At 39.2% G+C, this 18,698-nt stretch overlaps 1 protein-coding gene across 1 annotated transcript in view; it reads left to right on the forward strand.

Annotated features, from left to right (window-relative positions):
- The window catches only part of LPGAT1 (lysophosphatidylglycerol acyltransferase 1), a 161,342-nt gene extending 143,017 nt beyond the window's left edge, over positions 1 to 18,325 (forward strand). Inside the window, exons 7-8 of the mRNA XM_089677797.1 lie at positions 2,488 to 2,594; positions 5,371 to 18,325. Of these exons, the coding sequence (XP_089533923.1) occupies positions 2,488 to 2,594; positions 5,371 to 5,522 (259 nt within the window). The 3' untranslated portion in view covers positions 5,523 to 18,325. The remainder of the gene's footprint in view (positions 1 to 2,487; positions 2,595 to 5,370) is intronic.
- Positions 18,326 to 18,698: the final 373 nt, after the last annotated feature.

Here is an 18,698-nt window from a genome sequence, read left to right on the forward strand (position 1 = left end):
GTTTGTTTTTATCTACAGACACCCCGTATCTGCACAGGCAGTTTTTTGGTAAAGTGAACTATCCCTTTAAGGATTTAAGAGCAAAGAATGGTCATGAAGAAGGGGGCCGGCCCCCCAAAATGCGTCAGATGGCACTGTCATCTGTTTGGTCCTCTGAGGCTAGAGGGCGCACTTCTAGTTTCTGGTTTTATGATATGCTACCAGTTATCTTTGGTTTGTGAGTATAATTTGTATCTTTCATTCTATAATAAAGTGGTGCAGATAATGCACTAGGCACCCTTCTGTTTTTGTTGTTTGTACAGTTCAAGATTCCCCGTCTGAGGAGGGCTGCACTGCCATAATCATCCAGTCCAAGTTGCACAGTGGTCAATGCATTTGTATTCTGAAGCCAGCTTCTCTTTTTTTCTATTCCTTAGCACTGAAATGTCAAGTTTTTATAGTTCATTCATCTACAGTGCTCAGCATGATTGAGTACACCCCAACAGATTTGTCAGAAAACCTTTCCTTTCCTTTCAGAATCAACATTTTCTGTGGGACACTATACTACAAAATACTCCCACAAATGCGGGCCATTGATTGCAAACAAGATTTGTTAATTTGCACACACAAAGTATTTTCCTAACAAATTCATTCAAGACCATGTTGCAAAAATGAATACACTGCGATGACAGTCTTTGGAGCAAAGCTAAATTTTAAGTAACAAAATCCTAATTAACAAGAACTCAACTACAGATGAGTCTAATTGTTCAATAAACAAGTGTCCAGCAGACAGTTGATTATAAAGGACATTACTTAAAAAGAAAACCCTTCCCACTTCATCCTGTCAGCAATGGCACCAAATGGAAGAGAAATGTCACAAGGCTTGAGAAAGAAAATAATTTCTGTACACAAAAGGTGAAGGCTACAAGAAGATCAGTAAAGCTTTATTTATCAGTGAGAATACTGTAGCAAAAGTGATACAAAAATGTAACAAAGATGGATCTGCAACCATCTCACAGAGACGTCCAGACCGTCCTTAAAAGAAAGCACCTCAACAGGAGTGTCTTCTGATGAGAAGGGTTGAAGAAAATCACCATGCGCATTCACTGCAGTTAGCTAAAGAAGTAGAAAGCCAAACTGGGGTGATTTTTTTTTTTTTTTTTTATGTGACACAATACAGCGTACACTGCAGAGGAATGGTCATGCATAGGTGTCATCCACAAAGGAAGCCTCTCATAAAGCCCATGCACAAAAAAAGCCCACCTAGAATTTGCCAGGGCCCATGCTGGTGTCGGGGAGCTGCATTTTATTGATGGTATCATGAATTCACAGAATTCACTCTATGTTGAAAGAGAAGATGCTACCATCACTCCATGTCCTCGGTCGTCATGCACTTTTCCTACATGACAAAACACACATCTAAGGACCACTGTAGCATTTCTGAAGAAGAACAGGGTGAAAGTGATTCAGTGGCTAAGTATGTCTCCTGATCTGAACACAATCAAACACCTGTGGGGAATTCTGAAGAGTCCATCCAGCATCCAGGTTCTAAAAGAGGTTGTTCTGGAAGAATGGAAAAAGATCGATGTTGCAGTATGTTGTCAACTTGTTCATTCCATGCCTAGAAGACTTGGTGCTCTCCTTACAAATCATGGAGGTCATACAAAATACTAAATTGAGTAGTTTTTGTTGTGGGGTGTATTCATTTTCGCAACAACTAACTTAAGTAAAACTGAAGATTTTGTAATCTAAATTATATTATTAACCTTACCTTCATATAACTAAACAAATGTTCTATAAAAATTGTTCTTGTGTTCAATGAGATACTGATTAAAATATTAGGGGTGTACTTATTTATGCTGAGCAGTGTGCGTGTGTAATAAATATATATATATATATATATATATATATATATATATATATATATATATAAAATTGCCAATGCTAACCTTTCCTTCTGAAAATGCTACTTACTGCTAACATCAGAAGCATTGCTGCAGACAACAGGTGGATATTTTATTTCATGTCACACTCAGAAAGATACTTTCCAATTCATGGGAGTGTCCTGCATGACCACAATTAAAAGAAATATATGCTAAATTATATAAATGGGCTGCTTTTGCTGATCCCAGCCAAAAATGCTAGCTGTCTCGCTCATGTTGATTCTAGACCGTCAATATGATGAGTCCCTGACTCCAAAAAAGTAAGCTGATTTGCAGGTCTGGCTTCATTTGTTCATATTTGTTCTGGGTTGGTGCTCCAGGAAGTGTTGAAAGGTGAGACAGCCAGGTAGTAAGCATTTCTATAAGATCAGCAGTGGCATCTGACATATTTTTTTCAGAGTAGCTTTCCTTTAAGTTTTTTTCCTTTATAGTGATGATGTGTATAAGACTGCTGGAGATATACAGAGACTAAGTAGTCTGGTGTTTGACTTTTTACTAAAATGTTGATATGAAAAAGTAAATGCACTGCTCATTTTCCCTGATCTGTTATTTTTCCTTCAAACAGAATCTATCCCATCAAAGAGGTTCCCATGGAAACAGAAGCATTAACAGATTGGTTATATCAGCGTTTTGCTGAAAAAGAAGAGCTATTGTCACACTATTATGAAACAGGTATAGAGATGTTCGGTTTATTTATTTTTAATTAGAGGATTGATAAACCTGAAATTAGGTCAATTATGTCAAATGCAAATGTCATGTATAAGCTTATAGAGTTCCATAGCATCCTCCTTGACAACACCCTAAACCTTAGCGTTGTCATAGAGGATTCATTGAAAAGGAATTACCAGGAAGTCTGGTTCTATATTCTATAACTGTTTTCATCAAATACTCATTTTAAGTCATTTTTGTAGAGTCTACATCTTAGGCCTTGTGCTGGGCATTTAGCCCCAGTGCATGAGATCCCTGGGTTTTCTTGCTGGCAGAAGGCATAGGCGCGTCATCCAGCCCCGTTTCTGACAGCCTGTAAAACTGAGATCTCTGAAATCTGAGAAGCTGCTTTGGCTGGACAGTTTTCCGAGTGGTACTAACATTTAAGGCAGTATGCGCCCAGGGATGAATCCCCAAAATGCAGACCACTTGCCTTAATTGTATAGGACACAGGCTTATTTAAATCTGAACTATGTCCACCATGAAGGGGAGGGGATCGCTGTGTGGTATTCCCAACCATAATTGCTGTGGAGCAGAAGGGGTACAGCCATGGGGTACAGTCCCATGACTGAGGCTGCTGGATAAACCAGTGAAGGCTGATGCAGAGACCTGAACTAAAAACTGGAGTAGAGCAGCAGCTGGGGGTTGGGTGCAAGAGGGTTGGGGGGACCCCAAAGGGGACAGGGCAAAGCCCTGGACTCACCACACCAGGGTACAGGTACCTTCCCAGAGGCTATGCCACTAGGTGGAAATTTTCTGCTTTGCCCACTTCAGAAGAACACACCACCTCGTCCATGAGGAGGGCCTTCAGGGACTGAAATGAGCAGGATTTGAATCGCCACTGGCCTGGACCTGTAGAGCACTCTGCAGCTAACTACACCGGGCTGAACTGCTGTACCAAGGGTGAGCACCAAACAAAGAGTCCAGTGCTGGAGGAAACATTACGGGCTGGCCCCTTATTCTTCCATGTGGTGGGTTCTGATTTCACGAGGGTCAATTGATCTGGAAACTGCTAACCTTTCAATGCAACCAGAAGGAGAAGGGATTGCTCCATGACCAAAGTCTTCAATTGTCTAATCAAAACCAGACTCATTAACCAAAAATTGGCTCTTCGTAGACAGAGGTCATCCATCACCAAGGAACACTAGCACAAAACTGAGGATTGTTGGGAAAAGAAACTGTTATGTGGGCTGTCCCTAGCACTTTGCCCATGTTATCACCTGAAGGTGGCAGCATATAAGCACATGGTAAAAATTTTTTCAAAGGAATGGATTTTTACAGGAAGTCAAAAATCCTTACTTTCCTGTGTCGTATATTTTACACCTATATTACAGTTTTACAGTGCTTCCTCTAGTGGTTATCTGTTTGTTGGATTGGTAGGTACATATTCTCTGAATAACTGCTGTAAGAAAACCAATTACAGATAAACCCAACATATAGACTGTTTAGTCTTAAATAAATCTTTGATTCCCGTAAACGTTTCCTCTGAGCGCCGTATCCATTGACTTGGATCAGGATAAGAAAAGTATTAAAAACTAATCAAAATAATACGTATGTTTACATTAATCTGATCATAGTGTAAAAGAAAAAGTACTAACATTCCTACGTTTATCAAAGCTTTTCTTGTATATAGGTGGAAGGGTGGGCTCTGTGTTGGGAGGTAAATTGTTAAAGCAAGACTACACTGCATCTGAGCGCCACAAACCAAAAATGCAATTTAATTGTTTTTTAATATTCAAAGCAAACTCTCCCATCCATCCATTGTCTCCATGCTTTATTTTGCTGGAAATTCACTTTGAAAAACATTTGTGGCCGTGGCCATGTTGAGTAAGGGCAGATGATTAATGTAGCATTTACTTCCTGGAATCCATCTGCCTTTAGTTCAGGCATGCCAGCAGGAGGGTGTGCTTAGCTGAGAAAGCACCTCCCACCCTCCTCCCCTTCTGAAGACTCTCGGGATATATTACATCATTTGTTTATGCACGGAAATCAGGACGTGACTGAAGAAATGTTTTAAAAAAGTTAAAGCAAGGAAATATACTTTCCTATCTATTTACTAATGCCAACATCATAAGGATTTAAAATAGTCAATGTAGACTGAGAGAGTGAGGTTCCGCTTTGAAGACAAGTCAGTGTGACACAGAGCCCATTTCTAACTGCACTGGGGACAGATAGCAGTAACGTCATCAGAATCATAGAATTTGTAAGTTTTATGCTGTCTTAAAATGAGGTTTCATCATTAAGGGCCAGTTCACACTATAGATACGCAGTCCAGATACGTTCTGGATGAGTTTCTGCACGCGCGTTCTGGTGCATTATTTATGCATTCTGGTTAATTTTTCCCCTCTTTTTCTTCAATTTAAGTAGGAACGTACATTCCAGCGCGTTTCTGTTGTATTTTGTATGCATTTTACCGCTTTCCAGTGCAGTTCTTTGCAGAAAAAATGCAGTATGTTCTATTTTTTTTTTCTGCAACCAGAACGCACTGGAACTGCAAGCACTGACGTGAACTATGACATTGACAACCATATAACCTACTTTCTGTGCATTTTGGATGCAGAAAAACGGGGGGGGGGGGGGGTCTAAAATATATTTATTTCAATTATAACAAATAGTAATACCTCACACTTTGTGCTCATTGATATGATGTACTTTCCCGTCTGTCAGCCATTTTAGGTTAAAGGTGGTATACCAGACTCTAGCTACATTGCCCTTCAGTTTTGTTTCTCCTTTCTTCCAGGTGCTTTTCCTCCCCTGCAGGGACAGAAGAAAGCCGTGTCAAGGGAAATGACCCTAAGCAATGTCTGGCTCTTCCTTGTACAGTCGTTCGCCTTTTTGTCAGGGTACATGTGGTACTGCATTCTTCGCTATTTTTATCATTGCCTATTTTAAAAAGCTCAGTGGGACCTGAGGACTCAGACGTAGGAAATTGCAAGCTCTAACAAAAGAGCACCATGTTATCTGTGTGAATGTGAAAACACCACAGTCAACAAAATCGCTGACTTCTATATTTTTTTTTTATATATTACTTTTTTTGTTTTGTTTTTTTTTTGTTTGCATTTTAAGCCCGGACTGGGGCAGTTTTAAACTGGCGTGATAGTACGGCTCAATGTCGATGACCTGCTAACGTGTCTTCAGCAAGTGGGCAGAAGTCTGTCTGAATCTGTTAAGCAAATGAAGGTGAGGCCTGAAACTGTTGACTCATTTATACAAGGCAGTGAAAACCTACAGAAAGAAGAAATTTAAGCGGGTTGGCTTAAGTCGTAGCAACCAGCGCCAAATTGCCGATCCCTAAGCAATTTATACAAGACTATGACATACATTGCGCATTGGCTAAAACGCCCAAGGTAGGCGTTGTGATTAAAAAAAAAAGAAAATCTGGTGAGATTGCATACAATAGGTGTCCCTGCTCCTGTCCTGTTCTTTCTCTCTCTCTCTGTCCATCTTGGCATCACAGAATTGTGTCCAACTTGGAGAAGATTAAAACGGCCGTTTTATGTTTACCACAATGCACCTAATTTACTTGTCTTTCCCCTGTTGAGGAGCAGTGTCTACTTACCTGTTAGATTTCATTTTTTTTCTGTGTTAAAATGCACCATTTCGTATGTGAATTTTATATCAATATAGTGTTTTTTTTTCCTTTTAATTGCACTTTTTTCCAATGTAGTAAAATTTCTGTGGACTGTTAAGTGCTAATACTGCTAGAACCCACATCTGATGATGTCCCTCAACTGCCCTGTCTCATTGCGTTAGTGTCATTCTGTTGTTTGGCTGCGTACATTTGACAAGCAGGGGACAAGATTGGGAAGTTTATTGTTTTCCTAATTCAGGGCTTGACTCGCACCATATGCGTCCTTTATTGTCTCTCTCGATCTTTTCTAATCGGTTGCAAGGCCCTTGGCCTATGTGTCATCTTGATTTTTAGCTATGTTGAGCACTTCTCATTTAGGGCATTGCAAAGTCCAAATTCTTAGCTCGAATCGCCTGATGTTTTTTGTCTTCAGAAGAACAGCTGAAGGAATACCACTAAAAGTTACTCAGATATGTATTCCACGCTATCAAAATCTCCATTGGTGGACATACAAAATGGCCACCAAATCTAACGACTCACTTGCTGGGCCTGCAAGGCTGTAAGTATGTGTGTACCTGGGCAGTATTGAAGGGAAACTGTAATCTGTTAAAATGTTTTTGTTAATGTTCACCACTGTAGAATTTTTCTCACCTAAAAAATATAATTTTGTAGATACAGTCTCTGCCAATTTTTCATTTGGTAAAATACATTATATGGCCAGACGTTTGTGGACACCTGAACGTCACGCCTATATGCATTTGCTGGACCTCCTATTTCACAACTATGAGCACTGATATAGAGCCGTGTGCCCATTGTGACTAGAACATCCTCCACTGTTCTAGGAGGGCTTTCCACAAGGTTTTGGAGTGTCTGCAGGAAATTGTGCCCGTTCAGCCAAAAGATCATTTGGAAGGTCAGGATCTGATCTTTCACATTGGATAGGAACTTGCAGTTAGCATTCCAGTTCATCCCAAAAGGTGTTCATTAGAGTTGAGGTCAAGACTCTGGTCAGGCCATTTGTGTTCTTCCACACCAAACTCAACAAACCATGTCTTTATGGATCTGGCTATGGAAAGTTACACCAGGCTACAACTATGACTGTTGGTGTCTCTGTCCTGGTTATGTAGTGTCCCAGAGGTTGGACTGGACAAAATAGCAGAATTTTGAGCAGGTAAAACTGTTTACTTACATGAATTTTAAGTTTGTTTGCCAGGAACTTCACGTTTCAACTTTAGATATTGCACTATATAAAAAAGTCTTCATCTAAAGTACTCTGAATAATAGATCCCATTCCAGTATATATTGTACATATTATAAATAATCCAGTCGTCCATCCTACATTTAAAAAAAAAATTAATTGAAAGAGAACAGCAGGTCGGGGTATAATGGTGAGCATATTTTTTCAAGGTTTTCTTCACCCTGCTGGAAACATTACTGCAGTAATTTGTCTCAAAAATAGGTGTGCCTCAACAACAGCTTCTATGGTGATATTCTGAGAACTCCTGCCTTTTCCTATCTTTTCCTTTTTTGTTGTCTAAAGCCGGCCATAGACAGAACTATTTTCTTTCCTGCAGCCATGGGTTCCAGGAATGAAAATCACTTGATTCCCCTATCAACATAGTGTTAATGGGGGAATCCCTCCAGCGAAGCCATTGTGTTCTCCTGGCGTGGGGAGCTATCCCCACCAGAAGAACACAGTGACTACAACTAGCAGGTATAATAGCTGCTACACATATATTACCGCTGCTTCAGGTTAGAAGGCTCAAAATTTCCAGGCACTACTCCTCTAATGGATGCCAGCCCAGCTTGTGTGCTGCACAGTGAAAAGCAAGAAAGTCCGGTTTTAGTGTGTCTAAAGCCGGCTTCTTTTAGCGTGAAACTCGTCTATGTGCTTCTCCCCCACTGCATCTCCACTGTCTGTCATTTGGTTGTATGTATGCCTAATAAAGTGGATCAATTTGAGTGCAGCCCAACCGGTCTTTCTTTGCTTTTCACTATAATAGCTGCTAGCTGTAATCGCCTTTAAAATCTGAGAGGCTGGTTGTACCCAAGTTGATTGATCAAGAAACTCGGTTATACTCAGCCTGCCCATTCATGGTTCATATCTCCGTCGGCCCCTGCAGAACCGGCCAAGTTTTGAACTGTCTATGGCCAACTTAAGTTGAGAGGTACAGAGCATCAAGAGGCCATTTACCCAGTGCACCATGGAAATAGTTATCAATGAGGAATTGGCTTTCATTTCAAGAGACAACTTGGATTAAAAAATAGGGAAAATCCTACACTGGGGGGAAAGAAAGGAAATTTATTTCAAAAGCTTAATGGACAAAAGTCTCTGATGAACAGAATGCAAAAGCCATTCAGATTGTGTTACTGTTGTGCATAACACATATCTGTGCAGGGGAGACAAAAGGGAAAAGATTATTCATGTAGTGTCCTGATAGACACATATTAATTACTGAAGGGAATATTCTATTACTGTCTTGGTTTCTCTTCTTCTTTGTGTTGACATTTTGATGGGTATCTTTTTGGTTTGGATGGCATTCCTTACGTAGAGATGTCAGAGTCCGTTGTGAATGAAAAATAAATTGTAGCAAATATTTAAAAAAAAAAAAAAAAAACATATTCTGGGCGTATTGTCCAACGGGTGTTTTTAGCACCTTGTCCAACAATGTAGGGTTCCCTGGAAGTAGTGTTGTGGCTTATTAAATGCTCCATGTGACAAGGCCAAGGGCATTTCTGTATGGAAATATTGTACAGTGCCTCTGTATCATTGTAACAACTTAGATTGCTGCATCTTTTATAGAAGAGCTTCAGGAATGCCCATGTGACAGCATGTTGATGAATCCAATGCATTACTATTTAATCCATTTGTTAAAGCAAAAATGCCGCATTTCACATGCACAGCACCAGAAGCACCCTTTTGAATTTGCCATAATGCAGTAACAGAGCACACTTCTATAGCTAGGTTACAAGATAACCACTTTTTTTTAAATGAAACTGCAGAGAAGGACCCGTGGTCTCATTACAGAGGTCCGACCTGCAGTCAGCAAAGCTCATGCTCCCCGCTTATTGAAGAGCTCTGACTCAGCTTGGGTTGTGTTGGAACTCTACAATGAAATCACAATTACCAACAGAGAGCAAGGGTCCTTCTCTGCAGCTGCTGGCAGGGGGATATCATTTTCTACCTCAGCTGTGACTGCTTTAGAAAAAAAAAACTATAAGACATTGAAAGCTTTTTTTATTTTGATATTGCTGGAGTATATGTAATTTAAACTGAAGGTTTCATTTGGCTTTAATTCACCACTATGTAAAGGAGTAACTAGGGTTTCTACTAATTTGTTATAAAAAAGGCAAATCCTTCAGAATAGATGTTCAGTAACTGCCAATGAATGGACTATGAGGAGCTGGATATGATGTGAGAATTTTAAATTGACATATATGGAAGCAGATCATCACAATATCATGGCAAAAAAGGTTTGACTATGGGGAAAAAGATGTAGCTGGGTATTGCATGAAGGTTTATTTTAGCTTTCTGCATAGGAGGCCTTTATACTGTAGCCTTCACCCTTCAGCATGGCAAATCTCTAAGCATTGCTCTATTGATGCTGCATACACTGCTGATGTCATTTAACCAACAGATAAGAACATTGATTTGTGTTGACTGCAGTTTACAGGATAGTAGTCAAACATCCTAAACACAATTTGATATTGTGAACTTAATTCTACCTACTTTAAGTCTGCTTGACTGCTGAAGTATTTTCAGTACTGTTAGAATGGGGATTTCCATTCAGATGGAAGTACCATGCAACTAAAAAAAAATTCCTAAAACCGACCATAGACTGTTTGAATCTTGGCCTGTTCCGCAGACTTTCGAACCATGTATGGGCAGGCTGAATGTACCCAAGTTGTTGCATTTTACATGTGACTATTGCTAGCGGCTATTATAACCGCTAGCAGTAATCACTGTGTTCTCCCGGCAGGGGCATCTCCCTCGCTTACTACCAGTGGGAGAGCAGATGAGGTACACATTAGAGGCTCACTCTGTCATGTTGCAATAAAAGTAAGGCAGATTTATGTTATGGGCATATCACATTCCTATGAAGAAGAATCAGGATAATCTGCAGGAATGCTGAGAGCCAACGACTCACCAATGATATGCTGACTAGATGAGATTAAATATGGAATGCATGCATGGAAACACACACTGTTTGTTTCATTTAGCAGGGCAGTTATACTGTTTCCTAAATGATGGCTGGGCCCTGTATGAGCTAATTTTGGATAATTTTAGTAGGGGTTCCTTTTTAATACTGTAGACGCAATGTTTATAATGTATTTCATTAAAAAAAATCTGTTTGTTAGCCATATATTGTTACATTGGTTCCTTTTGTTGCTCAGCACATAACTGCTGGTCCCATCCAGTAGATTGCACAAAGGAATTAGGTCTGCTGCCCTAAGATACAGCCCTGCTTGACTTCTTCATAGTAATCTCCTACAGATATGAATAGGTGACATTTCAATGTTGTATCTGCGGAGATCTAATAATTATAACTGTTGCCCTTCTATAATAGGTTTTGTTAGCTGTAAGTTGAAATGCAACCCAAGATGAGTAAAATGAGCCATTAACTCCATTAAATTTACTTTAGTCTGAGTTCTGTATAATCTAATGCAGCCAAGATCACAGTGCTCCTGTGTGGTAATGCAGCCTTAATTTGTTCTGAGTTGTACAACTGTATTCTTTTTTTTCACTGTATGTGGGTGAGGCTGCAAGTGGTTTGTAGAGAGGGGATGGGACTGCAGCCACAGACCTCTGTGCTAGCATTTGTAAAGGCTTAGATTCAGGGCCCTTCACACACTATATAGCCAAGAATTTATGGCCGCCTGACCCTAAAATGGGGCAGACACTTTGAGAAAAGTGGAAGAATAATTCCATACAAGGAACGATCGTTCGATTTTCAGACAGTGTGTATACAACTTTCGACATCCAAATCAGACTTTCCAAAGAAAAATTTCCAAAGGGACAAACTCCAAAATTTTTCTTGTACGTGAACAGAACGAATAATTTTTATTTAATGTGTACTATTTTCATATGAGAAAAATTGGATATGAAAGACTGCGCATGATCAGAAACAATAAACAGCAATGATCTACGCTACAACATTTCTACATTGAAAAAAAACAAAACAAAAAAAATTTTCGTACCATCCTCGGGTTTGACTTGTGACATATTGAGGAAAATCGGACAATCGTTCACCCCATTTTCTATATGAGCTTGTTGGACATTTCTCCTCTGCAGTTATAACCGTCTCCGTTCTTCTGCTTTGTTTTTCACAAAACTTTGAATTAAGCTAGAGAATGTGTGTTGTGAAGTCAGGTATGAAAAGAATTGGCTTTATTAATTCTTCCTAAATGTGATCAGTAGGGTTGAGGTCAGGGCTCTGTGCAGGCTATTTGACATTAAACCAAACTCATCAAACTATATCTGTATAGGTCATGGTAATAATTTGGAAGGATGTCCACCACACTTTTGATGTTCAGGATCATCAAACTTTTGACCATATAGTAGGTGTGATGGTCAGGTGTCCACAAACTATTGGAGATCTAGTGTAGAGAAAACTAACTGGAATTAATTTGATCTTGCAGCACAAGTGAAGAAGCTGAAAGTAGAGCCACTCAGCAAATAGGCATTAAAGATTGGGGAATTGAGCCTAATGTGATAAAAAAGGAGAAAATCAGTGAATATACTTAAAATTACTGCATGAAATAATTACAAAGAAAGTACTGAGATTTGGTTTAAATTTCAACTATAACTAGTTCAGGAAATCTGGGGATAATTTTGTGTGCGTAATTATTGGCCTTAGAGCTTGTTCTTACCCCTTTGAGTCAGTGTTGGTCAGGAAGACTACCTATCGTAGTTACTGAATATAAAGGTTGCCTGAGTTTTAGCTTCAGTAAATGAAGATCATATTTTCATAATTGAGAGATCTGAGTTTCTGGGCACCTAGGGTGTTCTTTGGTGTAACGTCTGATAGGTTCCCGTACTTAAATAATCAGAGTAGAAACAAAGCTTTAAACTAGTGACAGGTTTACTTTATAATAACTCCTTACATCTTTGTTAGGGCATGTATGCTTCGGGCTTTTGAATCAGAAATGCTTTTATAGCTATTCAAGCCAGTGGGAATGCAAGTCTGCTAAATGCAGCTCAGAAGGTGGTCAATTGCAGGCCCAAAGGAGGTCAGAAGCATTGGGGTATTACTTGAATGATCTAAGAAAAGTCCCAAGGCACATGCACCCTATTGTGTTGCAGTGACGTTCATTAATGCAAAACATACTACCTGCATTATTGCTCTGCCATTCATTCTGAATGGCATTCCAGTGCACCTTGGCGATGGATCTGCATTGTAGTAATGCGTGGTGCAATGTGCTGCCAGAAATGCTACATGAACCTTTTTGGTTCCTTAGGCATAATATACAAAGGAATGGGCTGTTTTAACACAAGGCATATTAGAGGAGAAGTAGGGCCAAAGATCTTTTGGCCCTACTTCTATAGATCACAGGAGTACACTTAGCTCTGCACTCCTATGACCCGTTTTCAGTCGACAGTGGCCTAAAGGCTGCTTCACAGTCAGGATCTACCCAAATGCCCTGCACCGCCTGCTGTGCCCTCATCACAGCCTAGTGCTCCATGGCAAATTCTGGAGGGGCAGAACAGAGAGTCGGTGACGTACAGTCACAGGCTCTTTGCTCACTGAAGACCAAGAACCGAGTGATCAGCAGTGTTTGATCGCTCAGTTCTCATTATTTGTGGTGGTGGGGGTCAGCTGCAGCGGGAATCAGTGCTGCAGCAGCCATCTAGGTGAGTGGGACTGTTTATTTTTTGATTCCCAAACTTCTCTTTTAAAGGTAACGGACCACAATAGTGGGAATGGACCTGCAAACTCATGTCAAAAGCAACCTGAATGCATCTGAAATCATGCTGCATATTTGCCCATTAAAGCCTCCTGTACACTGCTGTTCCCAAATGTGAGTTTAGGAGATTTTGGCGTTTTTTTGCCAAAGCACCTGAACTTAACTCAATAGAAGCCAGTGGGGTTGATTTACTAAAGGCAAACATACTGTGTGCTGCAAGTGAAGTTGCTCCAGAGCTTAGTAAATGAGGTAAAGCTTCACTTTGAAAAGAATACCCAATCACATGCAAGAAAAATAAAAAACTGCATTTTTGCTTGCACATGATTGGATAATAGAAATCAGCAGAGCTTCCCTTCATGCATCTGCACATACAGTGCACAGACTATTTGCTTTTAGTAAATCAACCCTTGTGTATATGCACACATAGCTTTCATCAGAGTTTAGCAGCAGAAACATTTAGGGGCAGTTAAACATCCCTTTCTTGAGCGCAGAAGAATCATGTTCAGGAGAGGAACGTTTTGGCCATAAAAATGCAGAACGTGGCAAAAGCGTGTGTAAATGTGCCTAAGCGCTAACTGCATTAGAACGTTGGTGTCTATTCATTTCAATGACAAGTACTCTGGCCAATGAACGTCCAAGCGCTTACCTTGGTTCTGCGTTGTTGCCACATTTCACTTTTTTCTGCTGCCGGTAAAAGAAACATTCCAGTGTACATAAGGCCTTCCAGAAACCCTTATAATGATTTCACATCGTTATGTTTAAATCTATCTAGCCACTGATTTTACCTATTACAGAGTCTTTTAGAATATTTGATGTTATGAATTTAAAAATTTAGTTTTTTATGCAGTTTATAGCAAGTTATTTTTAATTGTTCTTTCATTTGCCAAAGCAACTATTAGAGCCGTCTCTTTTAATAGAATACATTACCCAGACCCTTGGCTAACAGGTCTGTTTATAAATGTTGCCACACAATTTGGGACAGAGTTGTATTAACACACGTTCTAACTGGATTCATTTGGAAAAATGTGCAAATCCTGGCTGAAAGTTGTGTAAATCTTGTGTGAAAATGGGACCATGTAAAGTTCTTTTTGGAATATTCCTTTATTAGCCTTCATTTTACATTAGTTGTTTAATTTAGTTTACAGAAGGCAAGCATTAGGGTAGATTTACTAAAGGCAAATAGACTGTGCACTTTGCAAGTGCAGTTGCTCCAGAGCTTAGTAAATGAGGTAAAGCTTCACGTGACAAGGATTACCCAATCACATGCAAGGAAAAAAAAAAAAAAAATGCAAGCATGTTTGCTTGTGCATGATTGGATGATAGAAGTCGGCAAAACGCCTGCTTATTTACTTGGCTCTGGAGCAACTGCACTTGCAGAGTGCACAGACTATTTGCCTTTAGTAAATCAACCCTCGTGTATTGTCTGTCACACTGTCCCTGTCTCCCAGCTACACATTAGGAGTGGCTGTGAATGAAAATTTCAGATTTCAGGAGCCACATGGGATGGGGACATTAAAGCTATGTGTCTCCTTGCATCAGTGGGGGAGAAGACACAATTCAATAAAATTGAAGGAAATAAAAATGGAGATGTTTTGTGTAAAAATACAAACAAATTTCATTTTTATGGACTAATTAAACAACAATTCTGATTAGTTGCAATTTACGACAACTTCACTTTTTTTTCCAGTTTTAATGAATTACCCTCTTGCAGTGCAAAGTTTCTTTTTTTTTTTTTTTTCATGGCAACAGTGATTTAAAAAAATGCTACGAAATATGGTGTGTGTATGTATATGTGTGTGTATATGTATGTGTGTGTGTGTGTGTGTGTGTGTGTGTGTATATATATATATGTATATATATATATATATATGTGTATATATTCATATTCTCCAGTCCTGGTAGTTTGTATGATATTAGATGAGAAAATGTGAAAGAAGCGACTTTGATAACATTAAAATCTGCAAGGAAGGCTGCTGTGGAACATACTTATGTCAGAGGTTTGTCCCTAATGCGCACACCATGATCCTGATTTTCAGTCAAGCCATCTGATAACACAAGAAATCTCTGCAAGAAATGCCACTATTGGGTCTTCTTTAGGAATGGCCATTTCTGTGTATAAATGTTACAATAAGAGTTTACATTTCCGTTTCCAAGTGGTCCAGCTTACATTTCAGTAAATTAATTGAAATTACAAAGACTATATATTAAAAACAACAAAGGACTTAATTGCCTATATCGGGAAAATAAGTTGAAACATGAATTATATGTTGTACAATGTTCTTTGGATTTGTGCACTAGGAAAGTGTGTCCCTGGCCATATAATTTCTTTTTTTTTATGATTCTTATAAGCATTGCACAAAAAAAGTTATTTTTTATTTTTGCCATGCTGTTGTTTGCACTGATTAGGAATAACATAGGATATCTAATTTCTTCCAGATTTCAAAACTGAGCTATTTATTGCTATTTTTTTTTAATATGTGTTTTGAAATTTTGCTTCTGAATAAAGCATTGGTGTACAGCATCGAAACACTTGGGACCAAAGCTGCATCAATCTACGTCTAAATTTAAAAATATAACTTTCCACAACAAGAGATGTGTAATGTGCCAGATTAAACCGCCATCTAGTGTCATTTTATAGTGTACCTTTTAACGATCTACAGTGTTGGCAGCCATCTTGTGGGCCATATCCATATTGGAATTATGACATCTGAAGGAAAATCGATTCTTTTCGACTTCGATCACCAGTGTTTATTTCACATGCTGCATTAAGAGGCCTATTTAAAGAGATTCAAATTTGTTAATTGTCTGCTTTTCCTCTGCAGTTCACAGTTTACTATTTTACAATTCAAATTGGTTAAAATAAATGGGTCACTTAAATCCGGTTCACTTTAATGCCTAGTCTTCCAGCAGCACATAACTTCCCTTTGCTCCTTTGCTGTTCAGGCTCTGGGATTTAAGAAAAGGATCCCCGTGTAAGCTCCAAGTCACTGTACGGAACTAAGGATTTCCCAAGTGTAAAAGAACCTATCACCAAGCATTATTGCTGTCACATGAGAGGTAGGAAATGAGGTGGCATTCTCCTCCATACCTCGAAATAACAGGTCTTTGCCTCCAGCTGCTAAGCGCAGTGTTGTTGGGAGTAAAGGATAGATGAGTATGTACTGCCGGGGAGGGTGGGAATAAAACAGTCAACACATTTTTGGCATTTATGGGCAAGGCACATATTTACAATATAGAAAACATTTTATATTGTTATTGTTTTGCACCTTCCAACAAAGTTTTATATTTGCTGATCTATAGTCCTTTGAGGTCCACATTTGTGTGGTCCATGGAAAGTCCACAACTGTTTTTGAAAACTCTGGCCAATCCCTCACTTCTGTGCATGTGCAGAGAAAATCCTATTCATTCTACTATGAAGAGGTAGTCTATCGTGTCCCATTGATAAATGGCCTCTTGGTAGAAATGAAGAGGATTTTTCACATGTGTGGGAGAAGAGGAGGACAGGCCTGAGTGTTTGCAGTTATGGCTTCGCAGCTACCCATGGGTGTAGATTGTTACCGTGAGTATAAAGCTTTACACTGTTTTTTTTTATTGGGTTTTTTTTTTTTTTAATGAAAGTCCGTTTTTTTTGTTTTTGTTTTGGATAGAGTGAGGAAAGGTTAGAAATCCAATGGGGTATTAATTGCTGTCTGTGCCTTCATTAGAAAGATTTGTCCTTGCTTCCTATTGTCTGATACCCATCACTTGGACAGCATTTAATGGGAAATCTGAATGGGGACACACAAAACAACAAAAACCTGACAGGTTTTAATTCATCCTCACTCTGTAAAAAAATTATAATAATGCTGTGCTGAGGAGGCTTTATCTTTACATCTCTATGTCACCTGGACAGGAAATATGGGGAAATCTTCTTCGCATGGTCACAGGCAAAAAAAACTGTAAAGTTTAAAACACTTCTTCCATTCTATCCAAAATCCAAAAATTTAACAAGAAAAAGTTCATTTAGGCCTTAATTCTTTTGAAATCACTCCTTAGTAACAGTGAATTGGAAAATTACCTCAGCCAACAAAACATAAGTGATTCTAAAGGATTTTTTTTTTAATAACAAGCATGTCATACTTATCTGCTCTCTGTAATGGTTTTGCACAGAGCAGCCGCGATCCTCTTCTTTTTGGGTCTCCTGCCGCTGGTCCTGCCTCCTCCCACCTGCCGAGTGCCACCATTAGCAAGCCTCTTGCTATGGGGACACTCAAGCAGGCTCACTCCTGAGCTGCGCTCTGTGTGTCCATTCACACACAAGCGCAGCTCGGCCCCGCTCGCTCCTCATTGGCTCACTGGCTGTGGTTGACAGCACGGAAAAGGCTCCCGCTGCTGTGTGAGTCAATGAGGAGAGATCCAGGAGAGCTGCTGCTTTTATGCACATCTCTGGATCAAGATGGGGCTCAGTGAAGTATGGGGGGTGTTGCACCCAGAATGTTTTTTTACCTTAATGTATAGAATACATTAAAGTAAAAAACCTTGACCCTTTAGAACCACTGTAAAGGCCCATTCACACCTATACATTACTGCCTGTCCTGCTGCAATGTGTTGATATTCATTGTGAATGGCAATCCACTGCTCCATATAGTAGAGGCCAGTGCGCTGCAGTACATCACAATACACATACTGCATGTTTTTGGTGCGGGGAAAAAATGGTCATGTCTGTCAAGGTGCAGCATTGATAACAAATGCGACATGTGTTAGGCCACTGAAATGGATCATATAGATGTAAAACGGGTCCATAAACAAGTCACATTTGGCACATAAAATGGCTACTGGAACTGTACATACCGTAGACAGGTACACTTTACATTGCAATCTGCCAAATAAAAACACTGTTTGAAGCCACAAAAAAAAAAAAAAAATCTTTTGCCCTCATTTCTAACCTATATTAAAAGCCTATAAACAAAATATCAATGGTGTTGTTTATTTAGAGTTTGTAGTACAATGCTCATTATGTGACATTACTGTGGCTCACACACATTTTCCTACTGGGGAGTACAGTCTCTTACATTATCCTTTTTGTTTTTCGGATTTCATTGACAAATTCTAAATAGAGCAGCTATCATACAGAGTTTGTTTTAAAAATCATTTTACAGATTCAATTGTTTATTTTGTACATCGCTGTGATGTCACTGCCACTTTTTTTAAAAAAAAAATAATTAAATGGTTGATTTTGTTTCTGTTCTTGCATGTCATGTGTGATGAATGACTGAATGTAAACTATGTAGTGACTGTATTCATTTTGTAAAGGGCTGGTCACAATTGGATTAACTTTGTGTTTTGCTTTTTTTTTTTTTTTTTTTTTACTTCTTCTTTTGAGACTGAAACATTGGCTGTTTTATATACAAAGGGCCTCTATATACGTGTGTGTATGAGATAGATAGATATTAGCAATAACCTTACAGTTGGATGCACACTAATACTATAATATACCTTTAATATATCCACTGCAGAATTCCTGTGTTCAGGACATACATCCCAGACGTGAGTACCGCTTGGTACATTGTCCTGCTGCTGTTTATTTCAGCCTGTTATAGATTTTGATTGGC

Source organism: Staurois parvus, unplaced genomic scaffold (genome assembly GCF_062004578.1).
Source record: "Staurois parvus isolate SC_StPar_1 unplaced genomic scaffold, SC_StPar_1.0 ptg000192l, whole genome shotgun sequence".
In the NCBI taxonomy this organism is placed as follows: Eukaryota; Metazoa; Chordata; class Amphibia; order Anura; family Ranidae; genus Staurois; species Staurois parvus.